We start from the raw sequence: 25,270 nt of genomic DNA on the forward strand, positions 1-25,270 counted from the left end.
TTCAAAAAAAGATCAATTGGCCTACCTAGCACTTTATTTCAATATTAAAAGGACTCTCAACAGATAAGGAATTGACTCACCAGAAATTTTGAGCCTTGTGCGATACAAAGATCGGACCACGGAGCTTATGCTACACAGAGACTAGCGCCACTACATGACGACAAGGTTGTTAGTCATATTTGATGGGCTAGTCAATCAGCCTTGCCTGCCTCGCCTCATGCGTTTATCATTTAAATATATATTTGACGGCAGGAAAGGAAAGTGTGACTTGGACGACATATACATTTTCTAACATAATTAAACTCGAGAAACCCCATAATGTCTGCATAGCTGTGGCCTCGGCCGCACGCATTTGTTGCTTTTTGAATCTCAACGACGAATTCAGATATTGAAATATATAAATCAATACCATATTAAATAAGCGCCATAACCCAATTTCCATCATGCCTCCAGCAAATAACCCATGGGAAAGAAAGCACAGCAGAAAAAGCCCCTAAACACATTTCCTTCAATGAAAAACAATGATGTCGCCAATGACTCACCAAAATCCCATATCAAGAGACCCAAGATGACGAGTTAATCGCTCTCGCCTCAATATACGGTGATGACTTTCGACGTATTGAAACACATCAATCAGCATGGAAGGTTTGCAAATTTTCTTCACAAGTGATGCATGACGTAAATCTAATTTTCTACCAGAAATCAGAACCATCATTTGAGATATCTATCAAAACTTCTGATGAGGATTTCTCAATGACTTTAGGAGTCACCCTGACCCTGACCTATCCCAAGTCGGCGCCTTTGTTGACTCTAAAAAATACCGACGGTCTTCGAGAGTCTACGAAATTCAAGCTCCAGAAGATTATCGAGACATTACCTAAAGAACTGATCAAGGAGGAACAAGCCATGATTATGGAAATTGTTACTGCCTGTCAGGAAGTTTTAGAGCAAGCTGCTGAAGCGAAAGCTGCAGGGCGGGAACTGCCCACTTTACAAGAAGAGCGTGCAGCTCATGAAGCGGCTGCTGCTCAGATACTTGAAGACCAGCGTTTAGAAGAAGAGAAGAAAAAAACGTTAGTATATCTCTTTTTCCTTCTTCTCCTTTTGGGATCAGCTGATCGCTCTCGGTATCTCAGAGTATCATTGCCTCTCAAAAGTGCTAAATTTATGATAGGTTGGAGTCCCAGGAAGAAGAGAGAATGCTTGGCTCCTTGGTACAAGATGAGTTGAAAAGACAACGTGCCAAAGCAAAAGAGACAAAGCGAAAAAATCAACCACCCCCTTCGATCACCGTCTCCAATTCTGGAATTGGAAAGATGACTCATGATCACGAGGTGCTAGATCGCCAAGTATCGGTTCTGGATGCTGAGGGTAATCCGATATACTTTCAGGCGGTTACTGGTAAATCGCTCATTCGTCAAGGTCCTGTATCTCGTTGCTACACCGTAAGACCCGCAGTTAGCTCTCACGCCCCTTTATTGGTATTGAAGCAGACGTTGCTTGATACGAACTTGGGCGATCGCAGTGTCAAGGGACAATTGCAAGCGATGGAAAATGAATTAGAAAAGCTCAGGAGCATTAGACACGACAATATCCTTAATCTTCTGGATTTTAAGGTAGAAAAAGAAGAGTGAGTTTTCACCATTATTTTGTTAATATAATTTCATTGAGCTTTCTGTGTAGCTTAGTTGATTAATTCTGGGACGCACAGGAATGATTCTTCCTGGACTGTCAGTACTTTAAGCGAGTATGCCGAGAAAGGGTCCTTGGAGGAATTCCTGGATATCGTTGAGAACATGAATGTGAACAAAGTTCGTTCATGGACTATAGAGCTACTGGATGCTTTAAGATTCCTCCACGAAGAAAACGGAATTATTCATGAGGTAAACACATTTGTTATATCCCCGTGTTCTTCGAGTACTGACGCTCCTCGTTCTAGGATATACATAGTGGAAATGTACTTCTTTTCCGGGAATCAGATGGAGTGGTCAGGCCAAAACTTGCTGATGCTGGATATCAAAGAAAGCTACATACTCTGAGTGGTAAGATCACAAAAAGAAAAATTGATAGCTCTGCCATAGCAAAATCTGCGTACTGGTTTCCTCCGGAAATTGCTAACTTGGGGGACGGCTTACGAACGGCGAAAACTGATATATGGGAGCTTGGTATTGTTTTTCTTCAGATGGCTTTTGGGTTGAATGTTACTCGAAAATATTCATCTCCAAAGGCTATGCTAGACTCATTGGACTTATCCGACGCTTTACACGATTTTATGCTCAAACTATTCAATCCAGATCCGAAGAAACGGCCGCGAGCTTTCGCGCTCAGTAAGTGCTCCTTCTGTTCGCTTTAGATTTTCGTAGAATCTCCATATCTTCTGTAAACGAACCTGACTAATCTGGATAGGTTCGTGTAAATTCCTTGTCACTGATGCTACAATCATGGACGAAGATACGTCTGCTATATTGTCGAGGATCGGATCAACATCATCCTTAGCACCCATAACACCACGTAGACCTCGACATGATTCCATGAGTCTCACTGGACCTTTCTCAAGATATGCTCATGATTTTGTTGAAGAGGGTCGCTTAGGAAAAGGAGGTTTTGGGGAGGTCGTAAAAGCCAGGCAGAAACTAGATGGACAGATATATGCCATCAAAAAGATTACCCAAAAGTCGTCCGCTCAGCTAGATGATGTACTAAAAGAGGCTCGCCTACTCTCTCAGCTCAATCATCCTTCTGTTGTTCGTGAGTACTTTTTTTTTTTGGATTCTCTACTGAAGAACAAAACATTTGAGCCAAAGTTGGAAGTCATATCAATATCATTCTCGATCCTCTAAATTACCAGGGAGCGAGCTAGGAGAAAGATATTCCAATCATAGTATTTCGTTGACTCAGTATGATGCTTACGCTCTCTTAGGTTACTTTAGTACATGGACGGAAGAAGTTCCAGACCTCTCCGAAACAGACGATGAAAATACAACAACGGACGCTGCTACAGAAGAATCTATCAGTAATATCTCACCTGGGGGGTCGGGACCCCATGTCGAATTTGCGACGAGTACAGGGGGGCTTGACTTCATGTCGACTAGCGGATACCAAGTTGAATTCGGTTACGATGAGGCAACGGATAGCGATGATGAATCCGATGATGATGATGAAGACGACGAGTATTCCGCAGAACCTAATGAACATGTCCGAAATCGAGGGCATGGACGACTTGTTTTGGCACATAGGGAAAGTAGATCTAGTCCAAGACCCCCACGCCCATTCAAAACAATTTTATACATATCTATGGAATATTGTGAGAAGCGAACACTTCGCGATCTTATTCGACGAGGATTGTATAAAGATAACGAGGAAATATGGCGTGTTTTTCGTCAAATTCTTGAAGGTCTTGCCCACATTCATAGCTTGAATTTTGTTCATCGCGATCTCAAACCAGAGAATATTTTCATCGATGGTGCTTCAAATGTCAAGATAGGCGATCTAGGTTTGGCTACAAGGGGCCAATACTCAGCAATCGACAAGGTTTCAGCATCCGGAATGCAGAATAGTGGGGATTTAACCCGAAGTATTGGCACTTTCTCCTATATTGCACCCGAAATTCGATCAGCAGTTTCTGGAGGACCGTACACTGGCAAGGTCGATATGTATTCTCTTGGTGTAATTTTCTTTGAAATGTGCTATACTCCGCTTGTCGGAATGGAGAGAGTAAGTTCATTGCTCATATATTTTCTTGCTATTGATATTCATGATGTGGCTTCATAGCATTTACTTCTGGGTCCAAATAGAAGCAGACGATTGATATCTCATACAATCTGCCAATTCCATACTAACTCACTGCTTAGGCTCAAGTTATTGATGGCTTAAGAAGGAAGGATCCAGTGTTCCCAACGAATTTTGACAAGATCGGAAAAGCTGTCCAGGCAGATATTATATTGTCCCTCCTTAACCATAATCCAAAAGAACGACCTTCGAGTTCTGAACTTCTTCAAAGCAGGAAGCTACCAGTTCAGATGGAAAGCGAAACAATCCGTCAAACTTTAGCTGGTCTATCTGATTCAAAATCACCATATCATCAAAAGATGATGAGTGCTCTCTTCTCTAGACCAACAAAACAAGCAAAGGATTATGCTTGGGATATGGGAGTTCCGACTCCCAGTGGCAACGACTTATTGCTACAAGGGCTTGTCAAGCAAAAGTTGATCTCAATTTTTCGAAACCATGGAGCTGTGGAGACTCCTCGAAGTATTCTATTCCCATCTTCGGATCATTACGGGGTCAATGCTGTTCAATTGTTAGACAAAAGTGGTACTCTTCTACAACTACCTTATGATCTCACTGTTCCAAATGCTCGCGCCATCGCGAAACACCAGCCTCCCGTGGAAAGATCTTTTGCTTTTGGTACCGTTTTTCGCGATAAGCACGACGGCGCATGTCCACAAACATTCAGCGAAGTGGATTTTGATGTTGTAACTTCCGACAGTTTAGATCTAGCTCTAAAGGAGGCTGAAGTTATTAAAGTTTTAGATGAAATCGTTGCTAGCTTTCCGTCTTTACCTTCGTCGCAAATGTGCTTTCACATAAATCATGCAGATTTACTCGGTCTAATCTTTGACTTCTGTCGCATTGAACCTAGTATACGACAAGCTGCTGCTGATACATTGAGTAAGCTTAATGTACAGCAATGGACATGGCAGAAGATAAGAGCTGAACTTAGATCACCATTAGTTGGGGTATGATTTGTTTGAAATTTTCAAAGGTTATCACTTGCTAACCCATATTTCAGGTTTCCGCCACAAGCGTTGAGGATCTTCAACGTTTTGATTTTAGAGACACCCCTACTAAAGCCTTTCAAAAACTAAAGGTAATTTTCGAAGGTACCGAAATGTTCGAAAAGGCTTCTTCTTCTATCGCACATCTGCGTGATGTAATTGCGTATGTATTTTGGTTCCTCTGATTTCTCCGCCAAGCATCGCTAATGTGCCGGTATAGATATACAAAACGATTTGAGGTCCAGAGAAAGATATATATCAATCCTTTAGGAAGTCTAAAAGAAAAGTTCTACAAAGGCGGAATACTTTTTTCTTGTTTGTATGACAGAAAAGTTCGGGATGTATTTGCAGCGGGAGGCCGATATGATTCTCTGATCCGAGAAAATCGACATCACAAGAACATCAACGAGGAACGCCACGCTGTAGGTTTCAATCTAGCATGGGAGAAGATGGCTCGACTCCCTAAAGCAAATTCTAAGGGATTCCTAAAGAAACCCGACGAGGAAATGCAAGGTATTTGGAGCACAAAGAGAGTAAGTGTTGCAATTTTCGTTATTTTCGAGTTACAATAACACTATAAATCCGTCATCAAATGAAAAACAGCTGATTTATTTGCTAGTGTGATGTACTTGTCGCAAGTCATGACGCAGCAATACTAAGGTCAACTGGAGTTGAATTGGTTTCGAACTTATGGTCGCATGATATAAGTGCCGAGCTAGCACGAGACTCAAGATCTCCTGAAGATCTCCTATCCAAATACCGAGATGATAGTTATTCTTGGATAATCATCATCAAGCAAGATTCCGTGGTAAGATGTAAGACTACTGGTAGGAAGGACGTTCCGGATGCCGATATACCTTCTACGCAATTAGTTTCGTGGCTTCGTGGCGAAATGCGTGAAAGGGACCAGAGAGAAGGTACTTACAACCGAGCGAAGTAAGTATATCTGAATCTCTTCTAATGTATTGGATATTAATACATCTCTTAGATTATCTCGTCAACATAGTCAGCCAGATACAGGACCAAGTGATCATGAACAGGATGTACGAGTTCTGTTTGCCGGTACAAAGAGCAAGAAGTCGAATAGAAGAAACATTGTAGAGCAAGCTCAAGGAAGAGCTGCGACGCGTAAGTTGCACTCTTCGAATCTTTTGTTATATCTATCTATTACGATACTCATACTAACATCTCCAACAAGTCGTTCATTCATTCTTAGATGGCCCTATCGCTGCCGTTGAAACAACAGATCACGTAAGCCGTCTAATGAATTTTTATCCCTAATCTAAGCACCACTGTACTTCCTTATTCATTACCTTATCGCGTCTTATGGCTAGTTTACAGAGCTCTACACCCCTCCTCTTCCACACCTTTATCTCGCGATTCACATCTTATCCTAATCTATGAACTAACACCCACTTCTCTAGGTGATGGATCTAATCCGCGAAACCAAGCTTTCGGATCCGGAGTCCTGGCGCAAACTTACCCATTCAGTCCCCACAGCCGAACGTCGCTATATAGGTGAAATCCATGATTTAATGAGTGGTTTAGCATTCCAGAATAAAGATAATACGAGGAATGCTTTTGTTTATAATTTTAGAACGGGTATGTGTATTTATTATGATTTGGGGGCGTGATTTTAAGACGGTGCGGGAAGGAAATCTAGAAGGGAGAAGGCGCTGGGAAAGGAATTCATATATGTATGTAGATACCCGAGTAGAAATTGAGATATTGCAAAATCTCTAGTCTGCATTCAGGGAGAGGTTGTGTGTTAATATTTGATCTCACTTGGTTGAAAACCGAAGAGGATAATTAATTCACTCCGGCGTGAATTCTAGAATACATGTCTCCAGTACTCCTATCCTCACCTTCTCATTCTGATACTTCAGGAGATAACCCATCTGCCCACAAGTACCTAAGTACATATATCCTTCCCATGGTCAATTGCTACTTCCTTCCCTCGAGACAAAGACACTTCATAAACTCCGACCAACATCACATGGATATTATCCAACAACCATACACAAAGGGCGAGTATTGTCTCCCATCTATACGTCAATCTTTTGTTAAAAGATAAAAGTCACACGCTCTACCGATTGAGCTGGCTGGGCTGAAGTTTACCTGATGATTTAATGATGCAGGTATTTCTGCTCTTTTCCTATCCACATAACATTTACCTTTATCTCCTCCATTTATGTATCTGACATTTGAATTTTTCAAGCCCATTTCTTTGCCACAGCTTATTGCTATCCGATCTCTCCATACAGAGTACATTTCTCTCCCTCCTGATATACTTCCCATTTCCCAATCCCCCCAATAAATGAAAAGGATTTGTATATTCAGATTTCGCGCTTCATACCATCAAATCATCAAGTATAGCCCGCCCGGCTAGCTCAATCGGTAGAGCGTGTGACTCTTATCATTGGAAGATGTACAAAGTCAATCACAAGGTTGCGGGTTCGACCCCCGCGTTGGGCTCAATTCCCTACGTCAGCTTGTATTTTTTTCTATTTTCTTTTTTTGGATTGGTATCCTATGAGGATTGGGATGGACAGATCGGGGGATGAGAGGAGGTGGAAAAGAGCGACAATAGAAGATGGAGGGGTAGGAAATAGTGAGAGGGATTTGGTGGGGGAGTTTATTTTTTTTTTTGACTTTTTTTTGTTTTGGTGGGTGGGGTGGAGTGGTGGATTGCATTGGTCCAGCGGGATGGAAATATTATGAGGTCATTTTGGATTTGATTATTAGAAAAGGTACACTGGATGACTTATTTATTTATATTTAATGATTCATCAATACAATAACTCCATTCGTGACTTGGAATAATGAATATCTGATTTGATAGGTGATGAATAGGTATTTATATCATCCATTTCATAATCAAAAAAGAAGAAGTGGAATATACATATGAGAAATAGATGGATGACTTTGACGAAAGGGAGAGGGGAGGGCAGATGCGATGAATAGGTAAGGAGGGAAGAAAATGAAATATTGATATAGATAGAAAGCATGATTGTGTATTCCATTGAATGCATGGATAGACATCCAATTATCTTTCATTTTCTACTTTCTAAATCGTAGCATCGATATTGATGTCGGGATATATAGGGAGGTATGTATATCTCCTTTGAAGTTCGAAGTTACCTATCTATGATCTATGTGCTTGGTTTATTCAATATTCCGTAGTATGTACCTGGCTTCTGACTTTATTTATAGTGTACTATATTTATTGTATCTATCGACCGGGCTGAGGATGTTGGATTAGATATTGTAAATAGATGGATATATATAAATGAATAGTTAGAATCAATCCTGTCTGATACTAATCTTTCTTTGATATCGACGAAATGCAAGGGATATCTATCCAACAAGTGTGTAACCATTCACCATCACATTCACAGTCCTATTCATATCCTTCCCCCCCTCTCACCTCAAAATCCTCATCATCTCACCAAAAAGTACCACGCCAAAAAGCCAAGCTCCCCCCCCCCCCAAGGACCCTAGAGTGCAAGCCTCGAGTACCGAAAATTTATTTATATCCTTAAATAGTATTTCCCATCTTGAGGCTTGTACAACGTACTAGGATAGATATTGCATACCCGTGAACTCTTCATCCTAGTCCGTAGGTAGGTAGGTAGGTAGGTAGATGAGCATTTGATACTCAACGTCGTCGCATCTTGATATTTTCAGGATTCGTTTATTCGTATTCACATTCTGGTAATGATGTATTGAAGATAGATGGGTGAATATGGGTCTTGAATCTTTGTCATGTAATGATTCTTATTATCTCTCTATTCTTGCATATGTGTATATATGTGTGTATCCTTTCTCTTTCTATTTGAGAATATCTAACCCTTTTCCCTCTATCCCATCACATCAACATCAACATCAACATCACTTCTCATTCTCCAATCCTCCCAAAAGTTCCCATCCCATCCAAATCATAAGTAAAAGAAAGACTCCGATGCTATGCAAGCAAGCAACCCATGTAACCCAACCATCCATCCATATTTCAAAAATTTGTGGAGAAGAAAAATCCCTTATCATCAAAAGAAGAATGAAAGCTCTCATCTCATAAAAATGTATATATGAAAAGAGAGATCGAAAAAGAGAAACGCCTTTGAATGCAACTCTTGTGTGTATAAAACTCTAGAATGCCATACCATGCCATCCCATCTCACGCAATGCAATCCGCTGCAAATAAAATAAAATAAAAATAAAAATAAAAGTTTTTCCAAATAAATTTCGCCACTTTTCTCATGTCATGAGATTCCATCTTGCCAAGCAAAGAGAAAGATCTCTACATGGCATAATACAATCCCGCGCCCAATGCAGCCATACCATATGCCAACGGCGGCGGCGTCTGCATGGCGCCTGCATTTTTCGACTTTGAACCCGAGCTCAAAGTGACCGATCCGCTGATCTCGCCACCCGACGAACCCGAACTAGCTGTTGCTGCGTTCGCAACCAATGTTGCGTCTGGAACTGCCGTGGTGCCCGTGGTGATTTCCACCACGCTTGTACTGGTAGCATTGAAATTTGTTTGAGCGAGAGAAATTTCATTGTTGTCGAGATCGTAGACGATGTATGCGGAGCGGATAAAGGTATCTCCCAAAACCGAGGTACTGTCACCTGCGGGAGCGATACCAAAGAGACAGGCTGCGGTGCCGTCGGTGAACTGTAATTGTTGGCCCGTGGTGCTGGTGACAGGAATGACGAGTTCGTCCATGGTGACTTGGATGGTGGGGGATGTGAAGGTGAAGTTTAAAGCGCTGGTGTTGGAAGCGAGGGAGCAGGGGACGTAGGCAGCGCCTTCGCTGGCATCGTATTGGGCGTCGACTTGTTCGTAGATGGCTTCGGCCATGGCGTCGGGGAGGTAGGTGAGGGAACTTCCGGAATCGAGGAGCACGGCGAGAGCTTGGTCCTGGGCGATGACGGTATCGCCTAGCATGATCTCGGTTAAGGTGATGAGAAATTCGGCGTAATACCCGGATTCTTTTTCGACCGGGAGGGTTTCCAATTTCCCGTGATATTGAGCAGTATCGACACCACCGAATAAAATGCTTCCAGTGCTGGCATCCAAATCGTTAAGCCATAAGGAGTAAGCATTTGAATTGATCAAACCATCGGCAACCATTTGTGCTGGTAAGTTATTATATGCCTTCTTTCCCGCTCTTCCCACCTGAACCTCGTTAATCTCATAACCGATTCCTAGGATACCTTCAGGCGAAGAACTGGTATATCCAATACCAAATTGTAATTTGTCCAACGTGGTTGATCCAATCGTAAATGTATCAGTGACATAATCACCCGATGCTCCAGATCCATCAACGTAAGAAATATTAAAATCGCTGGCCACATATGCGTATGTAGAAGATGAGTTGGCCGTATATGTTCCAGCCAGCTGACAAGGGTTTGTCTTTTTACTACATAATGTTGAGCTAGCAGTATTAACCCATAAATCACTGCTTCCTGTGTCGATATGTAACCGTAAACTCTGTGCTGGTGTACCTAATGTTCCATTGGCGAAATATAAAGTTTCCTGAACGACGTTAGTATATAGCTTCACTTAAAGTCCAAATGGGATTCACGAACCTCATTATCTAAAGTAGCAGTAACAGTGTTCGACCTCCTCCTTAATTTCCTTAATTTATCTCTTGCTAAGGGATTTTCCACTTGTTTTCGTACTACATCCAGTCCAACTACTCGTGCTGGTCCATCGGTTCGCTTCTGTAATTGTATTGCATCTGTACATGTTGATAATATTCCCACGGCAGCGGTAATGAATGTTGTCGTCCTCATGATTGGAGATAAAATATATTGATGAAAAAGAAACACTCTTCTCTGAAATCCTATATGGGATATGAAATTGGTATATATTGTTCGGGTTGGTCCAGATGACGCGGACAGTAGACGCTAATTAATTTAGCTTCGAAGACCCCGAAGACCCAAAAAATTTGTTTTTTTTAGAAAATCGGAAAATAAGGCCAAGAAAATCCAATGTAAAAAGTAATAACCAATGTGTTCGAACTATTTAAAAAATGGGTTGTTGGTAGTGAGGTTGATGTAAAAAGTTGTACTTTAGAAACCAAAATTCGCAACGAATGTGATGTGATGCGATGTTTTGTACAAGCTCTCAAATCTCGGACTGAGTAGTACTAGTAAGAGTAAAGCTTTTGTACAGCAAAGAGAGCCTGCGACAGATGACGAAACTCTTAATTGTGGCTGAGAGTACGAGGTGCAGGCAAGAGAATCGTATTTTATACAAATTTGTGGAGTATCTTTTCTTAGTATTTCTAAGATCTTCAAGCGTTTTTCTACTGTAAGGCTGGCACGCCGTGGAATCCGTTCTTGTCCTGTATCAAATGGTGGCGTGGGTGACTTTTTAGGAAGCGCAGCGGTTGGAACTTAAAATGCCGAGAAAGGCTGAGAGATTCTAAAGTAAGAGGGAAAGATATAAATATGGAGATGGAGATGGAAGGAAGAATAGAAAGTAATACTATATAAGATGACAAGAACCTCTACTAGGTAGGTTACAGTAGTAGTAGTAGTAGTAGTAGTCGTCAAATTGTTTTACTATCAAGGACGAGGATTGAAACGATTGAGTAGAAATGTACAAGTGGAATTCTCTCAAGGTACTGTATATGAAAATGCAAGAAGACCGTCCAAAAAGCTTTGAACCTTTGGAATAATATTTCTCATACAAAAAGACCAAATCCAATGCAAAGAGTGATTCCAATCCCAAGGTTCGATCCTCTTTTCTATATCTTGGCAAGTTTGTTGGTTGACATACGGTACGAAGTACAGAGTGTATAGATGCTAGTATAAATGCTAGGGTTGTTGTCTGGGATGATTCAAGGTCAAGGATCCGCAATATGACGCGGCCTACCATGTACAACTACGAAGCTCAGGCGGGTACGGAGACTTTGTATGGAATACTAGAAATCTGAAAGTCAAGAGTCGTTCGATGGGAGATAAAATATTAAAAAGAATCAAAACTCAAAAGGTTACTACATATTAGACATGCAGTCGATGCTAACTTGATAATAAGGACATAGTAATGATATAAAGGGGAACGTATTTTGAACATGAGAACATTGAAACATCTGATCTATATAATAAAAAAAAGGTAAGAATCCATAAGATATCATTTCAAGAACCAATCATATCAAACAAAATCCTCTTTACTTGAAATCCTGCGCCCCAGACTTTCTTCCTAAATAGATTTCAGGTCCCTTCAAGAGGAAGAGGCGAGGTACAGACACTCCAATATTTCAACGAATTAAGATTCTTATTCACACTGTCCTGATCTACCATACTTGCTTGACATCTAGATATTGACGAATCTGGGTGTGCATACTAGATACTGTACTCGCGGAAGGGTGCCATACTAATCCATTATTCGTTACTTGCACAAGTTCCAACATACCTTTCAGGGATCTCGTAAGTAAAGAGAGGGGGGGAAAGAGGAAACATGCTATTTTCAGATTTGTTGCGATAAATGAATTTGTATGGCTCCTCATGCCTTTCTTTTCCTCCGAGTCTTCGACCCTCAGACCTGGAAACGTAGCATGAAGCATTGAGGATGGGATACTTTGCAGACTAAAGACAAAAGCGCATTTGCTTGAAACACCATCGGGGTTCATCACACAGTCCTTTTCCAGATTCCCAGTAAATAAAGTGAGGACCATAAATCCATGATACAAAGCATGAATTGAAATTGTTTGAACTTGACCGAGAAGAGACGTGAATAGTTTCTCTTACGCCAAAGCCAATTTGTGATCTTGCATCTACCTAGGTAGCTCGCTCAAGTGGAAGGTAAAAAACCGTTTAATCGGATGAAGCCTCAAGAAGTCAAGTAGAGTATCTGAAAAGGGGGAGGGATGGAGAATTGGAAAATGTGCACGATACATGTGTACGTAGTCTTCCTTTCATTTCTTCGAGGGGTGGGTGGTACTCTGTAAAGTGCCTGTGCCGTAAATTCAATGAATGGACCAACACGCAAACTTCCAAAATGGAAACCCGAAAAAGCTAATTGAGCAAGAATGTGACGATTCTGCCTACAATGTGCCCAGTAGACAGCATAATTCGTGGTAAATAGATACTCGTCATTATCACCACTATATTCGTAAGCAAACAGTGGCGACGGTGATATCGGACATTTGAACTTTTACATGGAACATTCAGACAGTCTGACAGTATCAATGAAGATGGATCTCATAGGGTTACTTACGCAGGCACTAAAGAGATTAGGTAGTTGCCGAACTTCCTGCATCGTGCAAGAGTACTCCTCCGTTGGTTATGGACCTTTCCTACTAAACTCTAAAAGGGGCGTTCCGTCCACCATGGGGATTTTCCTCCCTTCACTCCATACAGACAAAGTATGATTTTGACATGCGAGTTTATTAAGACTTTTTAAGATGCTACCGAGGCCACCTGGGTATCTACGTATAACTCGTTCACAGCCACATTCCAAAATAAGAAATTTCTATGATTATCTAGGTGCCTAGGTAGGAATGGTCTATGGAACATCAGACTTTGACTGACTATCACGACTTTTGCTACAATCGCTTCAGTTCTGGGCACGTGCTAGGTACGTCTTGTCTTGCCAAGAATCCTTACTAAGCCTGGCAAGTTTCCATGACTGACAACAGGAAAGGATTTCCAAACATTTGAACTTTAGAAGGACTCATTGCGAATTTGAGCTATTGCCTAAATATCGTGAGCATTGACTAACTCAAATCATCATAAATTCCTTCCCCATACTTCAAACGTTTTGAACGAGACCGCCGCCCAAGTCTAAGCGGCAGCCTCCAGCTGTGACCTCTTTTTTCAAATCTTGCAATTCGTTTCAAAACTTCCTACCCAAACATCGGAAAATTTATCACGTCTTGGATTCTTGGTATGACTGATCTCGGAAATCGAGGCACGGATTTTCAATCAGATGGAGATTAAAAAGCTTGATGTTTATGATGTTGACTAAGTATACCTAGGTGGGGAGGGGGGTTTGACATATGAACTCGGTCACTGCGCCTACCTAAGTTCTTTACATCAACACCTTCAACGGCGTCGTGTCAATATGTTGCATCTATCGCGGCGATGTTGTAGCAGATTCGTCCTATCCCTCAATTTACGTTCACTAAAGGGTCCTCATATGGAACTCCAAACCGTTCAATGGATACTTGAGATTGCGTATATCAAACCAAATATCCAACTCAATGTTGGTTTGCGGCACAGCAAATACTTCTTACAAGCGTGAGAACTTTTCTTTTCGTTTTAAGTGACGTGTACGCGTTCGCTTTCGTGTTTGGTGTGTTGAACATCTGTGTAGAAGTGGAGCATTGGTTCGGACACATTGTTGACTCTCTCCTAAATTCCTGCGCATCGTGCATACCAAATTGAGATGCTGAAAGATGGCGGAGTCAGGAGGAGGCGCGGCAAGTATCAACGATAGCATTGCCCCATTTTTGGAAACTATGTGTTCGGGTTGCAACATATTTCATCTCAATCAGGATGAAAGCACGCAGAGTTATACTCGCCTTGGTCACTGCCGTTGCCAAGAGCCATGCTGTACCATTTTTGACTACCTTCCAAGGCAGCTATGGCAATTTAGGAATCTACCCAACTGCTAAACTTCTGAGGAATCATGCTCATCTCTTTCATCACACACGGTTTGCCTGACAGAAAAATTCGTCAACACTGAAAAGTAGGCAAAATTGCGATGATCCTGACGTCGTAATAAACATGTTCATTGATCGCAATTTTCATTGGCAGTAAGGCTGGTCATCTGCATTGATTGCGTGGCGTAGACTACGTAATCATCAACTCGGTGACCGAAGGCAGCAGTACTTATGTATTCGGAACATCCGTCATCTACACGATAGTGGTATCTATCTAGCTGACTTCTAACTTCATCATACTAAGCGTCGCAATCATTCATCAGACCAATTCAAACGCCTTCCAAGTTGAAGGTTTTGAAAGCAGGCATCCAGTGCGTGGGAACCAATCAATCAAAGCCCTCGAGCCTACGAGATATTTTTGACTCAAAGAACCTATTTTGTTGATGTAGAAATGCACGCACGTTGTCAATGAAATTCCAAGTTTTGGAATTTCATTATTCTCTGCACGTTCGTGGAATCAAAATCGATATTGATCTGATGCGGCTGCTGCCTAACTGCAAATATTCGTAGGGCTTACCCTCCAACGATGTAAGACGGGTGGACGTGTAGGTTTACATCATATGATATGATTCCTCTTGAACTTTGAAAACGTAGTTCTCAAATCGAATTTGTTCCTTGGTTCTGGAATCAACATTTTGCCAACTTGATTCTCCTTTCGCCACAAATATATGCCATCAGAGTAGTCCCACTGCAAATTGCACCAGGGCTGAAATATCAACTAAACATCCACAACACGCCACTCCCACTCATTCTCAAGTAATAATCAGACAATCACAATGGATCCATATCTCAATGACAGATGGTGAGAATTTCACTCACGCCCTCATCAAAACTTCATCAAAACACCATGCTTACATCCCACTCCGTCCTAAAGTCCCGTCTACGCCGTTAGTCACCACCTTCCTCCCCTCCCTTCCCATACCCTCACCTAATTGTTGACAACCAACTCATCAACCCTCCAGTCCTTCTTCGGAGCAATGGGCTGCTGTTGTGCAATCGTCCTCTCCAACGTCGGTGCCGCGTACGGCATGGCGAAAAGTAGCATCGGAATCTCCGCAGTTAGTGTCATGCAACCACAGAACATGATTCGCAGTACACTCTCCATTCTTCTTCCCTCTTCCCTCTCCCTCTCCCTCTCTCTATCATCCCTACACCCCACTCACCCACCCCGCTCACCCACCACAGATCTCCTCCCCATAATCCTCTCCTCCGTCCTCTCCATCTTCGGCCTGATAACCAGCATCCTCATCGCCTCGGCGCTCGTCGCTCCCTCCGCTCTGCACACAAATTTTCTGCATCTCGCAGCGGGTCTCTCGGTCGGACTCAGCTGTCTCGCTTCTGGCTTTAGCATTGGCGTGATTGGTGATGCGGGGGTGAGGGGCGCGGCAATGCAACCCAAGATGTTTGTGGGGATGGCCTTGGTGTTGATTTTCGCGGAGGTGTTGGGTGAGTTCTTCTTTACGATTTTCGTTTCCGTTTTCGTTCTTTTTGGCTTTTGGGGGTTTCTGGTTGAGAGGCCTTAGGGGGTGGGGGTGTGAATGGATGGATGGATGGATGAAGATTCAAAGGGAGGGAAGCGAAAAGTACAAAAAAGAACCAGAAAATAGCAAGAAAACTAACACAACTTCCCCGAGATCAGGCCTTTACGGATTAATCGTCGCCCTACTAATGATCACGCAAGCAACAGCCGGTGCTACGCATTGTGGTCCATGATCCCATGAATTGTAATTGGGAAAGCAGGTATCAGGATTCGGAAGATGGGATGATAGATAGATTGTGATACCTGACGGGGAGAGGGGGAATGAATACTATTAACATCAATATCAATATCAACAAAAACTATTCATTGAAGAAAAGAAAAAGTTAATCCGATCCCGGTATTTCGTGTAAATAGACATTTTCTTTCATCCTTACCCCAGAGAGAGAGGCGAATTTATACATCAAAAATTCATATCGAATATTGCAAAGAAAATCTTCTAGCATGACCAGATACCCACTCGTGTACCTGCCCAAGTTATCAGGAATATAAATACAAATCCCCCGGGAAAGCAAAGAAAAGGAAAGTTTCCACACATAATTTAATCTGATTCGATTTACCTCTTCTTCTGCCTTTCCACAACTCCCATCACATTTTCCAATACCCTTTCCCATTCCCATCATTCAGTACCTATCTACCCAGCTCTCCCCCCTTCCAATATGACATATCCGCCTCCCTCGAAGAAAACGAAACCTCCCTCTCTCAAAAGTTAGTGCGAATACCCAGGGACATACAGATACCTCATGAGCTGCACCGAACGATCTCATCTAATTTCATCTCCCAGGATTCATCTCCCCAGACCCCCCTGTGGTGTTAACCTCAGATGTCGGCGAATTCCACAAAAAATTCGGACTTGACTTATCTCTTGGTGGTTTGTTACTTGCTAATCTACACATTGTTTGATTGACTTGCTTGCTTACATATCTACTTACCTAGTTTACAACGCACCTCCACCTATCCATATACATAAATAATCACCCTCCAGGCCTCTTGTGGTTTCTCCCTCCATCCCCCCTTAGTCTTTCTCCCCCTTCTCCCACAAGCCCTCTCTCCTCTCCTAGTGTCTCTTTCTTTCCCCCCTCCCCCCTCAGACCCGCAGACGAGGACGAGGATGAAGAACTCTCGCCGTCGCAATGAGAGTTACATCAACATTGTCATTGTCATTGTCATACCCAAGTACATACCCACACAAAGAATATACATACATACCTACATACACACATACATTCAAACACCACCTCCATCTATAGACTCACTCATTTACTCACTCATTTATTCCTACAAAACAAGACTAAGAACCAACCAATCAATCAATCAATCAATCAATCACGCAATGATATCAATATTAACAATCTTTGATTTTAATACTTATTCATTCATCATTGTCTCTCTTTTATATAAAATATGTACCTCGGGGGACCTTCCCCAAGCACAACCAAATCTACTCACAGCAGCACAAATAAGTAATTTTCCACCACCCACCCATCCCAAATGCAAATAACCAACCAAGCCCAACAATCCATCTACAAATTTTCAAATTCCCAATGCATTTATTTATTTACCACAAAAGAAAAGAAATTATGTATAGTTCCCTCCTCTCGTCTCCTTTCTCCAAAATGCACTATACTACATCCTTCCTTCCTTCCCTCTTCACATCCCCCCTTCCTCTACTCATCATCTACCAATCTTTTTGCCTCCCAAGCCCTCTTCGCCGCCTCCTTCAACCCGTCCAAATCCCCACTCGTCTCACACATCCCTCTAAAAATAGCATCCTTCCCTTCCTTCTTCAACAACTCATGTGGATGAGCGTATTCCACCACCTCTCCCTTATCCAGTACCAACACCTTATCATAATCCACAATCGTTTGTAAACGATGCGCAATTGTGATAATCGTACTCTTGAGTTCTCTTATCGTTTCTTGAATCTTGGCATCAGTGGTATAATCAATAGAAGCAGTAGCTTCATCCATCATCAGAACCTTGGGTTGTTTAAGTAAAGCGCGAGCTAAACAAAGAAGTTGGCGTTGACCTTGTGAGAGATTATTTCCTGATTCAGTGACGGTGGAATTGAGGTTCAAGAAGACGTTCTTGTTGGTGGCCGTGGAGCCTGATAATGATTCAATAGATGGTGGTCGTGAGATACCTGGCGTGGAAGGAGCTGTCGATGTTCCTACTGGTCCAATCAAATGAACTCTTCGTAAAGCTGTAAAGATATCTTCATCTGTGAAGAGGTTGAAAGGATCTAAATTACTTCGAATGGTGCCTGTAAATAGCGTTGGATCTTGTGGTACGATGGTTATTCTCTCGCGAAGATCACGAAGGCCAATAAGACCAACATCAACTTCATCAATCAAAATCTTTCCCTCCTCGGCCTCAAGACCGCGGAATAGAGCAAGGGCAAGAGAACTCTTTCCTGCACCTGTACGACCAACGATACCAACCTTTTCCAAAGGTCGGATCTTGAAACTGACATTTCGTAATACAGGATCCAAATCTTCCCTATATCTTGTGGTGTAATTAATGAATTCCACAGATCCTTGACTTGGCCAATTTTTGGCAGGCTCTGTTTCTTCAATATACTCTGCTGCTTCTTGCTCGACATCCAGATACTCCTTGATTCGCTCTACGGAGTTCATGTTTTGTTCATTCATGGAATAAAGTCGTACCATCCAAAGAACATTCTCCGTGAAACTGATGGCATAACTTAGGGAGAGACCAGCCGAACCAGCATCGATAGTACCGATGCTACTGACAATAAACGCTCCTGCGAAGAATGCGACGAGATCACCGACTAAGTCAATTCTGAATGACAACCATCGATTTGCTGCCCATAGATAAATAAATGGTCGACTATGAGTGTTGATTCGTAACATGTTGTCTCGGACAAATCGTTTCTCATCACCATAGGCTCGAATAGTGGTAACTCCGTTGAGTGTCTCTCCGAATTGCTGGAACAATGGACTTCTTTGAATTGATTCAATTCTCTTCAGATCTCTTGACGATCGAAGATAGAATTTTCCAACAAAGAAGTACATGGCACTGATGAATATACCTGCAATCAAGAAGCCAGGAGTGATAGCAGTGATCAAAGCGACCGTTACAATAATAGCCAAGGCACATGACATAACTCCAATGGCGATAGGTGCGACTTCTTGATCAACAGCTTCCAAGTCCTTACTAAATCGATTCATAAGTTGACCTAATGGAGTCGAGTCAAAGAACTTAAATTTTGCTCGGGTGACGGCTTTCATCAAATTCTCATGGATTCTCCAACTTGCGGTAAGAGAACCAAAGAAGAGCCAGAAGTCTCTGAAGAGGGCAATCAACATGCATGCGATACCAATCAAAGCATAAACTCCGAGATAATATCCAACATCAACATCTGGAGCGAACTTTGCCACAATCGAAGTCTTGTTAGGGTCGAAATATGGTTGAACTTGAGATAACTTTGAGCTCGCGACTTGAATAGTAGAGATAGTATTGCCAATGTAATTGTTTGCGGATAAGTGATATTTGGTTCGGACAGCTTCAACATCATATCTATAGGTTGATTAGCATCAGTCAATGGTTGACAAGTGAACGTTTTATAACTTACTGATTTGCCCATTGCTTAATCCATATGTTGGCTCCAAGAGCTCCAACCTGCTGGACTCCAAAAACCATTACAGCGAGGACCCAGAACCACCAAGGGCCCATGGCTCTTAAATACAATACGAGGACTCTCCATTTGACACCACCCTCAGCCTTTGTTTCGGCCATGGCGTTTTTCTTTTCCTTGGATTTCTTTGCCTTTGGTTTTGCGTTTGCATCATCCAGCTTGCCATTTGCAGGTTGGTCTTCAATAAGAGTTTCGTTACTCTCCTCACCGATGCTAGAAGGGACTCGAGATGGGATCCGTGAGTGGAGAGCAGAAGCAGGGCGTGATTTGGTAATTTCCTCTCCTAACTTCCCTGAAGCTATAACCTTATCTGCGGATCCTTGTTCAGTGATCCTACCATTCTCGAGACAAACAACATATCGAGAATGAGGAACACAGAGAGATAAATTGTGCGTGACTAAGATGCATGTACGATCAAGCATCAATGGTCCTCGAATACAATTGTCGAATATCCACTTGGCAGTGTGTGAATCCACGGCACTCAAACAATCATCGAGGAGTACATGTTTAGAGTTAGAGTAAAGAGCCCTTGCGAGAGAGATACGTTGCTTTTGGCCCCCGGAAAGACTGATGCCCTTTTCACCAACAAGTGTTTCATCGCCATCATCTAGAATGTCTAGGTCACGTTCTAAAGCGCAAGCAATAATCACATCCTTGTATCTCTGTTCGTCCAGTGGAGCAGCAAACAAGATGTTTTCCTTGATATTAGCATTCACGAGCCAAGGTTGTTGAGCGCAATAGGCAACGGTTTCGGTAAGATCAGTTTCGGGGTCGGGTCGGACATCTTCACGACTGAAACCGCCAGGTAGGAACACCTTTCCTTTGATCAAAGCCATCTCGCCGAGAAGAGCCATCAGGAGAGACGTCTTTCCAGATCCAGTGGGTCCAGCAATGATGTTCAAATGACCAATTTCGAATTTGACATTCAAATCCATCATCCGGAACGCAGTTGAGATATCTTCATCAGTGAAGGCTTCTTTGCCACCCCAGGATAAAGTAGCATTCTTAAATCCAATCATTTGATTACCATCCTCATCCAAGTTATCGTGTGAGAGCTGATCGTACTTTTCAGTCTCGTCTTCGTTTAAGAATTCCTCTACTCGATTGATTGATACTTGACTTTCCTGAACATGAGCTATCATGTCGCCCAGTTGATCCAGAGGAACGCGAAGAATATTAAAGAGTGAGATGGCTGTGAACGCAATGGAAGGATAAAGCGGCTTCTTCTCTCCAACTGTATAATAGAGAAACGAGAAGAAAGTAATAACTACCGGCACCGTGTTCCACACAGCAACAGCGAAAGCCCAGATGATATACTTTAAGCGTAATGCTTTCAACTCATCAGCTCGCTTATCATTGACAATATCAGTAAAGCGCTTTTCCCACGCAAAGTATTTAATGATACGAATATTCTCTAAGACTTCATTGGTAGTATGGATTCTTTTATCGGTAGCTGCCATAATCTTTTTCTGGGCAGCGCCAAAGCCACGAGCGAATCCAATATTCACAGGGAGAAGAATAGCCATGACAACGAGACCTGGAATACTACTCTTTCCGAGGATACGATAGAGAAGATATACAGCTACGATCAATTGGGTTGGAGCAGCAGCAAAGAGGAAGTGAAGATACGCAGTGACTTCGCTGACTTTGAAAGAATCAACAGACATGAGATTTATGATGGTACCAACATTAGCTTGCTCATCTGTCTTCTTTCCAGCCCCAGTTGCAGTCGCTGGTGGAGTCTGTGCGGCATTAGAAGTTTGCTCACCCTTCTTCTTTCCAAGTGATCTTCGCCACCAGCTAGGCTTCTCTATATCCTTCAGATCTTTCTTTGCGCCAAGAACAGAGTCACTTCCTGATGCCGCCTTTCTTCTTAATGCTTTAGCGTAGATTTCACCAATGATGATTGCCCTGAGCCTTATACAGATCTTGCGGCCAATCCAGAGGGCTTGTTGATCAGCTAGCGAGCGAAGAATATCTGTAAAGGCAAGAAGAATGACGTATAGCCAGATGACATTGCGAGGCGCCGAGTCTGGATCTTCGATGTATTCAAGGATAGCTTTCAACAGCAATGTAGGTGCAAAGTTGAAAAGTCCAGAAAAGACGGCATAAGCACACTGTATAGTGAGAAGACCTTTAAAGTAGCGCATCAAATGCCATACTAAGGCCGATGTCTTTTTGAGTAATCTATAGTCTGCCAAAACAGCTGCCGCTTTGTCCTTTGGCATCAGGTTCCAGACATCTGCAATTTCAAAGGTGTTGATATAGCCGTGCCAAACAATAGAATCGACCCATGCGAAGGTAGCAATGGAAAACAAGCTGGCCAATGGCTCTTTTGAGGGTTGAATATCTCCCTCCCACTCCAAGACCACTGCCTTGTTGCCCTTGCGTGTAGTAATTGCGAGTCCGAAAAGGAACGAAGAGAGGACGAAATCCGAGATGATAAGTCCCTGGCTGACCCTGGAACGCGGATGGATGATGGCGGAGCGGAATATAACCAGCGAGAAGAGCCATTGTGCAGTGTATAGAGCAGCCGTATGATTCCAAATCTTTGGGACTCTCCATTTCGTATTGGAGAAGGCAAATCTCAAACTTGCAAGTATCAAAATATAGGTCCAAGTAAATATTCCAGCAGTGGCGGCCACAACCCCCTTTGAACCATATGCGCCGAGTACGAAAACTGCGATCTGAATACCAAGCTCTACTGTGATCGCAAGGAGCTCAATAACTGTCAAGGTGTTCTGGCCTCTGGGGCTATCAATGGCAGCAACCGATCCTTGCGTAGTCGTTTTAGTCAATACCAATCGTCCACCGCCATTTATCGACAACCCCTCATCTTCCTCGTCGACAGCGGTGTGCTCGTTTCCGTTTGCACTTGCCTCCCCATTATGATGACTGAATCCATTGCCACTTATCGTCGTACGATCAATTGATGCAGCTCGCAGTTGTCGATACTTGTGTTTCTGTTTTAACTTTATTTTCCGGCGGACCGCAGATGTTATGAGGATGAGAAACGAGAGGCCGATGACTATTAACGGAAACAGTACTTTCAGATAACTTTTTGTGGTTAGTCTTCGGCCCAGCAGCAGACTGACTGCTTCCACTTACTCTCTCTGTACACAGTTTGTGAAATCATCGATTTGCCATATAGGCCCACTGCATTTACCCAACATGATGTTGCGTATGAATCGTAGGATGGCGATTAAACGTCTCGAACGTGGTGCGTGGAGGTCGTCTTAACGTATCATTGAATTGGCTAATCAAGTAAAATAATTAATATTTCCTGCTTATAAACAATGACCCCGGTGAGAGGAAACAAAAGAGGTGAATAAATTAAACCGAGAGCATAAAGCTGTAGTGTGTAATGGGAGAAGAGAAGGCGGAAGAAAAGAAGAAGAAAAGAAGAAGAAGAAAAGAAGCACGCAGATGGTTCACTACCAGTTCTCCGAGTAAATGTGTATATATATATATATTGAGGATGTATGTACTCAGAAGTTGTGGTGGGAGAGGAAGAGAGTGAAGTTGTATGTGATTGAGAAAGGACGAAGGAAGAAAGACGAGAGTTGGAGGGTTGGGAAGGATGGGATGTTGGAAGAGAAGAGCTTTGAGCTTTGTGATGGTGATGGGGGAAGAAGAGACTGATTGCATACCTTTCTTTACCCTCCCTCAACTCTGTCTGGACTACTGTGATATTTTACTTTTATCTGCAAAAAGAGTTTAAGCATGTACCACAGGTAGCATATGTACTGTTATGTTATCCGCATCCACCCTCGAGCCACCCAACTCTTTTTGGTCCCACTTAGATAATATTGCCCCCACTTGACGAAGGGAGAGAAGTAGAAGGAGAGGAGGGAGGCTTGGTCTCGGATTATTCGTAGAAGTCGTGCTTGCAGGACAGACAGAGTACAGACCATAAATATTTACATTCCGTCTTCTGAAGCCAATCCAATCATTCAAGGGGGCTACTTCTATACATACATCCATCTGTGCCTGGTTCGCCTAGGTAGAGACATAGACATACTTCTTCATGCTGGAAAGGTTAACATCTCAACGGGAGCACAACAGGGAACACCTTTGAACGTTGAATGCATTTTACTTTTTTTCATCAAAACACTCATTTTGTTGCTATGGTGTTATGATTACCCGCGTCACCATTGGGTGTACGTATACTTTGGCCAAGGTATATTCAACAATCCATTCCATGCATGTTTCTACTCGGTCGGCTTGCATGACTTTGGTGTCTACATCGTGTGGAGTGTGATATCCATATGATCCCGATATCTATCTACCTAGGTCATCAGGACTAGGTATCAACCTCGAGCTTATTCTACATCGTACACACGCTATACATGATATCTACAACATGCCGACTTATCGACGATGCGACGCCCTCTCTTGATCTTGACTCTTGACGCCTCCAGAAGTAGGCATTTATCTATGGCCATTTAACCGCAATGCAAAGGCCGTCATCCACCCAGCAATCGACAAGGGAATCGACAAGGGAATCGGCATTAGTTCTCTGATCCTAGGATACAACGATATCTACCCAGTAATTCTAGAACAACCCAACCTTACCCCGCGAAGGATTTGCTTGGATTACTTCCGACTTCTGACTTGGAACAAATGAACTTCACACTTCCTCTCGTCTAAAGATCAAAGTATCAACTTCTACAATCGATTGATTGATCAATTGATTCCTTCACAAGCTTTGCTCCGTACTTCGTACATACGGGTTTCCCCTAGGACCTATCTTCAGACCCTCATTGCTAACAACGGTTCCTGACTACTTCGTGTAGCACCACTCTTCCATCTCCACACTTCCATCCACACCGCCATCACTCATCGGAACGGAATCCCCAAAACGTCTGATAAAGAAACTTCTGGCCGACCTATTAAGGAAGGTGCTGTCGGATATAGTAGCCCGCGTCTTTCACCTCGTACAGTGGACACGATGATCGTGGTCAGGAATTAATTTTGCTTTCATTACTTGCACAACACAAACGCCGATTGAACAAAGCCATTCATTATCTGATTCGTCGAAACCACATCCTTATCTGTACATTACAGAAAACCATGTGCGATAACGGCTCTGACTCAAATGTCAAAACTACCCGATGCCACGCTCTGTATGCCTAGGCAGGTAACAGAAAACGTCGATTTTGTGGCTTTCCATGGTGTCACCTGCTTTGGCTCGTGGAATTGATCCCTCCGAAGCCAAGCATGATGGCACTTATGAAAGATGAATTTTTTTATTAATCCTGCAGGTTCATTGGGCAATCGATAGATTTGAGGTCTGGTATTTGACCTGTCATACACAAATAGTCGTCTTGAAGAGGAAAATAAATCCTTACACCTTGAGTTCAATTCATCTTAGGAGTCGTTGATAGAGGTCATCCACGATGGAAGCCTAGTAAGCTTGCTAGATACTTCAAGAATGACTAGATCTTAGTAGATGGCTAGTCCGAAATAGTCTCCCCGACTTACACAAGCATTGTCGCATGCCAGAGGATATCATATCATATCATCTATCTACTCTTCATACTTCTGTTCATTTCTCAGCCCGATTCAATGCCGAGCTTACCATGTTATAAATCGGTTGAGATACGTTGAGCCCGTTCCG

The 25,270-nt window shown here is 42.7% G+C and overlaps 5 protein-coding genes across 5 annotated transcripts; 3 read left to right on the forward strand and 2 right to left on the reverse strand.

Annotated features, from left to right (window-relative positions):
- Nucleotides 1-669: 669 nt before the first annotated feature.
- Bfra_006485sa (putative protein kinase protein) lies at nucleotides 670-6,412 on the forward strand (the record flags this gene model as incomplete). The annotated part of the gene is made up of 13 exons (XM_037336857.1): nucleotides 670-1,073; nucleotides 1,175-1,630; nucleotides 1,712-1,883; nucleotides 1,940-2,327; nucleotides 2,407-2,748; nucleotides 2,921-3,714; nucleotides 3,852-4,739; nucleotides 4,793-4,941; nucleotides 4,999-5,311; nucleotides 5,398-5,714; nucleotides 5,767-5,906; nucleotides 5,977-6,029; nucleotides 6,203-6,412. 13 exons carry the CDS (start codon nucleotides 670-672, stop codon nucleotides 6,410-6,412), a joined length of 4,626 nt encoding a protein of 1,541 aa, XP_037198223.1.
- A 2,663-nt stretch (nucleotides 6,413-9,075) lies between these two features.
- On the reverse strand, nucleotides 9,076-10,577 carry Bfra_006486 (putative aspartic-type endopeptidase protein; the record flags this gene model as incomplete). Its single annotated transcript, XM_037336858.1, has 2 exons — nucleotides 9,076-10,317; nucleotides 10,371-10,577. 2 exons carry the CDS (start codon nucleotides 10,575-10,577, stop codon nucleotides 9,076-9,078), a joined length of 1,449 nt encoding a protein of 482 aa, XP_037198224.1.
- A 3,611-nt stretch (nucleotides 10,578-14,188) lies between these two features.
- Bfra_006487 (uncharacterized protein) lies at nucleotides 14,189-14,456 on the forward strand (the record flags this gene model as incomplete). The annotated part of the gene is made up of 2 exons (XM_037336859.1): nucleotides 14,189-14,253; nucleotides 14,288-14,456. 2 exons carry the CDS (start codon nucleotides 14,189-14,191, stop codon nucleotides 14,454-14,456), a joined length of 234 nt encoding a protein of 77 aa, XP_037198225.1.
- Nucleotides 14,457-15,432: 976 nt separating this feature from the next.
- On the forward strand, nucleotides 15,433-15,978 carry Bfra_006488 (putative vacuolar atp synthase 16 kda proteolipid subunit protein; the record flags this gene model as incomplete). Its single annotated transcript, XM_037336860.1, has 1 exon — nucleotides 15,433-15,978. The coding sequence occupies one exon, from the start codon at nucleotides 15,433-15,435 to the stop codon at nucleotides 15,976-15,978; it is 546 nt and encodes a 181-aa protein (XP_037198226.1).
- Nucleotides 15,979-17,659: 1,681 nt separating this feature from the next.
- On the reverse strand, nucleotides 17,660-22,823 carry Bfra_006489 (putative atp-dependent bile acid permease protein; the record flags this gene model as incomplete). The annotated part of the gene is made up of 3 exons (XM_037336861.1): nucleotides 17,660-19,532; nucleotides 19,588-22,707; nucleotides 22,759-22,823. The coding sequence occupies 3 exons, from the start codon at nucleotides 22,821-22,823 to the stop codon at nucleotides 17,660-17,662; spliced, it is 5,058 nt and encodes a 1,685-aa protein (XP_037198227.1).
- Between the last annotated feature and the right edge of the window lie 2,447 nt (nucleotides 22,824-25,270).

The sequence above is a fragment of the Botrytis fragariae genome, assembly GCF_013461495.1.
Source record: "Botrytis fragariae strain BVB16 chromosome Unknown tig00000000, whole genome shotgun sequence".
NCBI lineage: Eukaryota > Fungi > Ascomycota > Leotiomycetes > Helotiales > Sclerotiniaceae > Botrytis > Botrytis fragariae.